Source organism: Cannabis sativa, chromosome 5, assembly GCF_029168945.1.
Source record: "Cannabis sativa cultivar Pink pepper isolate KNU-18-1 chromosome 5, ASM2916894v1, whole genome shotgun sequence".
NCBI lineage: Eukaryota > Viridiplantae > Streptophyta > Magnoliopsida > Rosales > Cannabaceae > Cannabis > Cannabis sativa.
Genome location: NC_083605.1, coordinates 6,451,927 through 6,460,863, shown reverse-complemented (window position 1 = coordinate 6,460,863; position 8,937 = coordinate 6,451,927). Strand labels below are relative to the sequence as shown.

General features: G+C 32.2%; 1 protein-coding gene across 1 annotated transcript; it reads left to right on the top strand.

Moving 5' to 3' along the window:
- The first annotated feature begins 4,890 nt into the window (after positions 1-4,890).
- LOC115717104 ((S)-coclaurine N-methyltransferase) lies at positions 4,891-8,311 on the top strand. The gene is made up of 8 exons (XM_030646047.2): positions 4,891-5,174; positions 5,296-5,404; positions 5,967-6,191; positions 6,288-6,387; positions 6,818-6,928; positions 7,030-7,113; positions 7,625-7,683; positions 7,994-8,311. Exons 1-8 carry the CDS (start codon positions 4,988-4,990, stop codon positions 8,184-8,186), a joined length of 1,068 nt encoding a protein of 355 aa, XP_030501907.2. The 5' UTR covers positions 4,891-4,987; the 3' UTR covers positions 8,187-8,311.
- Positions 8,312-8,937: the final 626 nt, after the last annotated feature.

Sequence of the window (8,937 nt, the reverse complement as noted above, 5' to 3'; positions counted from 1 at the left end):
ATAGTGGTGAAGGCATCATTGGTTCAAATCCCACACCAGATGATATTGTACATGAGAGCGGTAACACTGAACTTCAGGAATGTGATAAAGTAGTTGAAGAAAATAATAATGTAATTGAGAATGACATTGTAGTCGGAGGAGGTCAAATAATCCCTTATCAACATTATGATATGTTTATGGGAAATGTTGCACAATGTAATAGAGAAACAAGTCAAGATAGTGGCAGACATGATGAATCGAACTTGAAAGCGGGTCGTCACTTTGTGAGTAAGGATGAATTGAGTTATTATCTTAGCATCATTGCCATTAATGGGAGATTTGAAATGCAAACAACCAAATTAAACAAGTCTATAAAGAAGGTTCATTGTGTCAGTTAAAATTGCTTATGGAGAGTGCGTGCTACAAAGATGAAAGATTCACATTTCTTTGTCATTCGACAATACCATAGTCTTCACAGTTGCTCATTAATGAACCAAAATGCCAATCATAGACAAGCATCCAGTCGCATTATTGGTTCTCATGTACAGGGACACTTTAAGAATAGTAAGGACCCACTTAACCTAAGAAGCCTTGCAGGATTCATGCGTGAGGAAATGAAAGTTCAAGTCAGTTATTGGAAAGCATGGAAAGGACAATAATGGGCTCAAAATCTGATTAGAGGAACAACTAAAGAAAATTTTGCATTGCTCCCTTCGTATTGTCACATGTTGAAGCAGGAAAATCCAGGTACAGTTACCCACATAGATCTTGATTTAGAAAATAAATTCAAGTATTTTTTTATGGCTTTAGGTGTGGCCATAAGAGGGTTCACTTACATGAGAAAAGTAATTGGTATAGATGCAGCTTGGATCAAGACTAAGCATAAAAGTGTGCTATTAGTAGCAACTACATAAGATAGTGAATACCATAGTTACCCCCATTGCATGGGGTTTGGTTGACAGTGAGAATAAAACTTCATGGACATGGTTCTTAGAGAAGTTGAAGGACTTGATACCTGATAGCTCAGACTTATATTTTGTTTCTGATAGACATCAAAGTATTGAACATGCAGTTTGTCGTGTTTATGTTATGGCTTCTCATGGGGCATGTTATTGCCATGTAAAGAAAAATATAAAACACCATTTCAAAAGTGCTGCTGGGACTAAATTGTATAAGAAAGCTGCAATAGCGTACCGTATCAAAGAGTTTAATAAACACTTCGACCAACTTTGCAAAACATATCCACGTGTCGCTAAGTATCTTGGGAATGATGTCAAGATCAGAAAGTGGTCTAGAGCACATTTTGTTGGTAACCGATATGAAGTCATGATCACTAACATAGTTGAGTCAGTGAACAATATGATGCGAAAGGCCAGAGAGTATCCAATTATTGCTATGATTGATTTTATCATTAGCACAATGGGACAATGGTTTTTTGAACGTCAGCGGTAAGCATGTGTAGTTACAACTCCATTAACACCAAAGAGGGAAGAAATATTACGCAAGAGATGGGATGAAGCCAATTCATTGATAACTCTCCCGTTAAATGAGAATTAGTACAATGTGATGTGTGGAGAACTCGATGCAATAGTAAATTTAAGGTCAAAGAGTTGCACGTGCAAAATTTTGATATTGAGAATAAACAAAATATAGATAACAATAATAATAATAACTATATTAAAATTATGCAAATTACTTGTTGGTTATTTTCTATAGTCTTTTCTCCTCCAGCTCCAGAAAATTGTGCAGCTATAGGTCGAAAAATACGAGTCAAATCATCCAATTTTGTTAATAGTGTCTCATGCCTCACTCTATTCAAGTAAGCATGGTCAGAGATAGCTGTCATTATTGTCTCGTATCATTCTTTATTTACACGTTTAATCTCCTCATATCTTGACTTGTGCAGCTTTTCTTGGTCAACTATCAAACACTTCACTTACTCTAACAAGTCATTTCGAGCATCATAAGAAGAGGGAGGTTGTGAGGAGGGATGCAAGTGTGATTGTTGAGAAATTTGAGTGAATTGGGGAGGCTCCACATCATTAGTTGGAGGTTCAAAATTTGAAGATGGAGGCTCCACATGTGGTGCGACACACTGTTGATTATGTAAAATGACATTACCCACTAAAAATGAAGAAATCTGATCTATTTTGTCATCTTCATTATCCTCATAGCTACCAAGTCTTTCATAAAACAATTATGCCTTCTCCTTTGAGGTTGAAGCTAATGTAGGTCGTACAAAAAACTAATACACAAAGAAAATGAACTAACATAAGTTTCTTGATCATATTTTTTTAATACAATACAATAAATAAGTTTGCATGTGGATAAATGTACCTCAATATTATTTTCTATTACTTCTGATAATCTTGTAACTGTGACATTTTTATGTTTATCATTGATTTTCCAACCAAGCCATCGAGGAATATGATTTCCTGGGACTCTTTGTCCTACCATTTCACCCAACTTTGGCATTGCTTCGCAAATCCATATCTATAAAAGAAAAATTCATAGCAAAATTATATCTCAAAATACAATAAAAATATCTAAAAATAAATAAACTAAATTATAATCATAATCACATTTCTTACCAAAAATATCCAAGGACAACTAAAGAGGTTCCACTTAATATCCTTCTCACTTGGATTATTCTTCATATCTTTTTTTGTGATTTACTGTATTATTTTCTCATATGCCAGCTTTCCCCAATAATAATTGTCAAATATTGGTAGATTGTCCACTAGTTGTAGCCATTCAAGATATATTACTGAAGAAGGACTTGGCATTATTAGAAATGCATTAAGCAAATAGATAAAGCACAACTTCACTCGGTCTCTAGTCTTTGCTTCTCTAGATATGTTATCTAGAGCATTGGCAACATCTGTTATTTTAATAGACATCGTGTTCTTGAAGTACTTTTCTTTTAACTTGTTCTTATAAGAAACAAGCTCCATTTCTTCAGGTGTTGGGCTACCATCAGTGTACAATCCAGATACTATTGCAAACTCTTGGAGAGAAAATCTCACAGATTTTCCATTAATCAAAAACCATAACTCATGCCTCTTTTAGCAATCTACCCTCCTCAAAACTATCTGGTTTACTAAGGTGCCAGGAAAAAGCCCTTTAGTATCGAGGTCTAAGAGACGACCCAATTGGGAGTAATGTTTAAAAACATCTTGGTCAGACTTTGTGAGCCAATTCTTTATTTGGACTATTACACTTAGCGGGGATTTGATGGTAACTTTAGATTTTCCAGCTGTATTAGTAGTTTTGGCACGAGGAATACATGGAAGCTCTATTGTTAATATAGTTTTGGGCATCTGCAATAATAATGTGTGAAATAGGTTTAGGATTTAGGGTTTAGGGTTTAGTGAATAAAAAATATATAAACGATAAGAACACAAATATAAAAAGTATAAAAAGAATTACAAATTTAACTAAATGAATAAGGTCACACGTGGTATGAAAATAGATAGTGCGACCATGTGCGACCCTATGCGACCGTGTGCGACCTTAGAGGTCGTTTATGGTTGTTCAGAGAAAATTCAAGTTACATAGTGTAAATTTAAGGTCGTTCATAGTCGTTCAGAGCAAATTAAAGTTCTTTAAAATTGGTTGAAGAACATAAAAGACCATTATGGTCACATAGTGTAATTCAAGATCGTTTATGGTCGTTTAGATCAAATTCAACTTCTTTAAAATTTGTTAAAGACCATAAAAGACCATGATGGTCGCATAATATAAATTCAAGGTCGTTTATGGTCGTTCATAGCAAATTCAAGTTCTTTAAAATTAGTTGAAGAACATAAAAGACTATTATGGTCGCATAGTGTAAATTCAAGGTCGTTTATGGTCGTTCAGATCAAATTCAAGCTCTTTAAAATTGGTTGAAGACCATAAAAGACCATGATGGTCACTTAATGTAAATTCAATGTCGTTTATGGTCGTTCAGATTAAATTTAAGTTCTTTAAAATTGGTTGAAGACCGTAAAAGACCATGATGGTCGCATAATGTAAGTTCAAGGTCGTTGATGATCGTTCTATGCAAATTCAAGTTCTTTAAATAGTTGAAAAACATAAAAGACCATGATGGTCGCATAATGTAAATTTAAGGTTGTTTATGGTCGTTCAGAGAAAATTCAAGTTCTTTAAAGCTAGTTAAAGAACATAAAAGACCATGATGGTCGCATAGTGTAAATTTAAGGTCGTTTATAGTTATTTAGAGCAAATTCAAGGTTTTTTTATCCATAAATTACAAAAATCAAAATTATAACCCAAAAGACTGTAATAAAATATATATGTTACCTGTTCATGTTCATTGGGTGGTGTGAGTATTGTGGTTGATGCATCACTTGTTGATTCCATTATAACTCTGAATGATTAGTTATTGCAATAAGAGATTGAGAGAAGAGAAATATTAACGGCTAAAACTGAAAAAAAAAAAAAATTAAAGAAAAGAAACAAAATGAGAAGAGACAAGGAAATTATCAGGGTTTACCTTTGTTAGAATGAATCTCAAATTCTTTTGTTTATGACTGCCACCACTTGCCACCATTCATAAATAATGGGTGGTCTTTTTGGTCTTACCAGCAAGAAGAAGAAAAAGGATGAGAAGAGGAAGAGAAGAAGAAGAATGATTCACTTGTGAGTATTTATGGTCTTTTTAGTCTTATTCGCAAGAAGGAGTGACTTGGCTGAGGAGAAGAGGAGAAGAAGAAGAACAACAAGAAAGAAGAGGCTGTAAAAAAAAAATTAGAAATAGTATTTTGTTTTACGAAGTTGTAATTAATTTTGTTTAATATTAAATTATTTTTTTAAATGGTAAGTGTAAAATAAAAATAATAATAATAATAAAAAAAAATTCTATTTTGCTAATTTCAATTTGTCAAATGTATTTTGACAAATTTTATAACAAAAGAACCACCTTATCTCTTTCTCTTCTGTTCTCTTCTCTTTACTGAAACTTGAAACTGAGAAAACCAACCGACCAGCCTCGCACCCTCCAACAATGGCTGCCCTCGTTCAACTCCCTTACGACGCCACAGTCAAGCTCGCTCTCGCCTCTCTCGAGCGCAATCTCTTACCCGACGCCGTCATTCGAAGACTTACCCGCCTCCTCTTGGCCGCTCGTCTTCGCTCCGGCTACAAATCATCCGCCCATCTCCAACTCTCCGACCTTCTTCGATTCATTCAATGTAAAAAACCATAATCCACCGCCTTTCATGATGATTGCTCTTCTTTCTTCGATCATTTCATTTTATTATTGTGTTTTGTTTCTCATTGTTCTTTTACATAATATTTATATATAATTTACAGCTCTGAAGGAGATGCCAATAGCGATCAAGACTGATGAGCCTAAAGCCCAGCATTATGAGTTACCCACTTCCTTCTTCAACCTCGTTCTAGGGCAAAATTTTAAGTACAGGTACGTACACTACAGAGAGAGTACTCTGTTTCTCTTTTTCTTCTTTTTTGGAAAAAAAAAAATTGAATTTGAGTTTGTTTATTAATTACTATTATTATTGCTAACTGGGTTTCAAAGATTATTTTTGGAAAATTTAATTTGAGTAAAAGTGAAGTACATTGGAGGAAGCTGAGAAGACAATGATACTTTGATTTATTATTATTATTGGAAAATTAAATTTGAGTTTTTGATTGTTCTTTCTTTCTGGGTTTTGAGAATCATTGTGTATAGTTTGGTGTTACTTCGAGGAAGAAAACAAGTTGGGTACTTTGGAGGAAAGCTTAGAAATGCTTTGATTTATCATCATTGAAAAATTAAATTTGAGGTTTTGATTGTTTATCTATTTTTCTGGGTCTTAAGAATTATTTATTGTGTATAGCTTTGAGACCAAAAATAGAGTGCATTGGAGGAAGCTGAGAAGACAATGATACTTTGATTTATTATTATATTACTTATTGGAGAATTAAATTTGAACTTTTGCTTATTTTTTCCTTTTTGGGTTTTTGGGAATTATTGTGTGTAGCTGTTGTTACTTTGAGAAAAGTTCAAGTACTTTAGAGGAAGCAGAGAAGGCAATGTTGGAAATGTACTGTGAAAAGTCAAAGCTTGAAGATGGTCAAACTGTTCTGGATGTTGGGTGTGGATGGGGATCACTTTCTTTGTACATTGCTCAGAAGTATAAGAATTGTAAGGTCACTGGGATTTGTAACTCTTCTACTCAGAAAGATCACATTGACCAGCGTTGTAGGTAAGAATATAATTTATGAGTTTTGAAGTCTTAGGATTTTCATTTGATTGGTTGACTTTGAAGAGCTTAGGGGTTTATTTTGTGACCTTTTTGTAGAGAGCTTGAGGTTGAGAATGTGGAAATCATTGTGGCTGATATTAGCACATTTGAAATGGAAAGATCTTTTGATAGAATATATTCCATTGAAATGTTTGAGGTATGTACATGAATAACTTTGACCAAACTAACTGTAACTGTATTCGAATGAGAGTTCATAATTGAATAGAGGTATTTGGTATAATTTTTTATTCGTAACACTTAAAAACATCAACTTTAACCACAATAACGACACGATAACTAGATCCCTAATTTGTTTGATACAAAATACACATCTTTATGTGTAATTAATCTCATACACATGAGACATGACTATACATATAATTTTCCTATTTTATAACTTATTATAATTTAGAGATGCTTTCTATTTTATAACTGGGGAAGTTGAAACTATTTTTTAAAAATAAAATAAAATAGTAGTATATTTTATATAGTGTATTTGTATATTGAGGTATCATGCTTCATTGCTTTGTGCTATATATGATAGTATTGGATTTGTTTGAAGTATTGGGTTAATGGGATTATTACAGCATATGAAGAATTATAAGGAGCTTTTAAAGAAAATATCAGGGTGGATGAAGGAGGATGCTCTTCTATTTGTTCATCATTTCTGTCATAAAACATTTGCTTATCATTTTGAGGTATAAATTAATACCCTTTTTTTCTTCTTCTTATAATTATTTGGTTTGTGCTAGTTTTGTTAATTTGATTATATTAAGTACTGTTTTATGGCATAATTTAGGATGTAAATGAAGATGATTGGATTACAAGGTACTTCTTCACTGGAGGTACTATGCCTTCAGCAAATCTATTATTGTATTTCCAGGTAAATTTTGCTATCAAATCTCTCTTTTCTTAATTCAAGTTGAGATGGTTTTCGTTATATATATTGCTAATGCATCTATATTATAACCTACCAAATTTGAGCTATGATCATATATGTATATATTTTTAGTACTTTCATAATCTCAAACTTTCATTTCTTACTACATTGAGATGCTAATGCCACACACCCTACCGAATTTGAGCTAACATCAGATTAGTTTGGGGTAGTAAATAGCCATTTTGTATAATTATTTTGCATAATAACCTCATTTTTATATTTCTTTGCGAAATAGATTTTGAAAAACATTCCATACCCTATTTCAAACATCGATTTTGCAAGGCAGCATTGGAAATAATGAAAAATTTCTCTAGTGACTAATAAAGTTTGTACTCTATAATTTCAAACTTCCATTACTTATTGCATGCTAATATTGTTAAATGGGTTCATTCAATATCAAATATTACTAATTAATGTTACACCCTTTCAAGTTTTTGATAGCATTTTCTTGCAGGATGATGTTTCTGTTATTGATCATTGGCTTGTGAATGGGAAGCATTACGCACAGACAAGGTAAGAATAATGCATAATAATGATTTGTGTATGTGGTGTCGAGCCATACTAGGACGAGTCAGGCCAAAAAAAGAACTATTTAAAATGAGTAATGTTAGACACACATAAATTACACTTTTTATACACAATGATGGTGTATTTAACTTTAACCAAATATAATTTTTAGAATAGACGATTTCACTGCCCAACACTGTCATATTGCTATTCGTAAAATTAGTATCGGTTTCTACATATTTTAATTTAATAACTAATATAATAGCAAATACTCGTAGTATATCGTGGTAACATGAGACATTATTTATTGGTGCAGTGAAGAGTGGCTGAAAAGAATGGATAAGAATGTAAGGTTGATAAAGCCAATAATGGAATCAACTTATGGAAAGGAGAATGCTGTTAAGTGGACTGTTTATTGGAGAACATTTTTCATTGCAGTTGCTGAACTATTTGGATATAACAATGGTGAAGAGTGGATGGTTGCTCTTTTTCTCTTCAAAAAGAAGTAAAAAAAAATCAATTCAACTTCTGAATTCCTCCTATGCCATTTTAAGTTTGAGCTTCTCATTTCATTGAGTTTAAGGACACTACTTGTAAATTTCGTCTCTGAGAAATAAAATGGGTGTTTGGAAAATAGATAGTGTCATAACACACTCGATATCTTGTCAAAAATTTGGTATTTCTCTCTAACCATATAAATATTTTACTTTGAAAATACTTGAACAACCCCATCAAAATGGTAAGATGTATAGGGTTGTAATTTTATGATGCATAGAAAATGTTCTTACTAAATGAATACAAATATGTATCAAAATTATTAAAATTAAAAAAAAAAAAAAAATTCATCAATCGGTCATGATCGAACAGAAAACAGAACAAAACAACAGAGAAAAAAAAAATATATACACACATTGAAAACTCAAATAATTAAGAGAGAGATAAAAAATAAATCTGATGTCAATTGTTAGATATTATATGAAAATAATAAAATATTTAAAAAAAGAAAAGAGAATGAGTTAGTGTCGGTATTCAGACTTTCAAGCTTTTGTTGTTTATACATAATGAATGAGGAGTTCGGGGACCGGTCCAATATTTATAGGTGAGATACTTTATCACTATGTACAACATTAATTGTCAGAATATTTAATAATTAATTCGAGAAATCAAATAAAAAAAAATTGGTGAATCGAAATTGACCATATATAGAATATTTATGTTTATCAAGTAATTGATTTGGAATCAATTATAATGAATATTTCA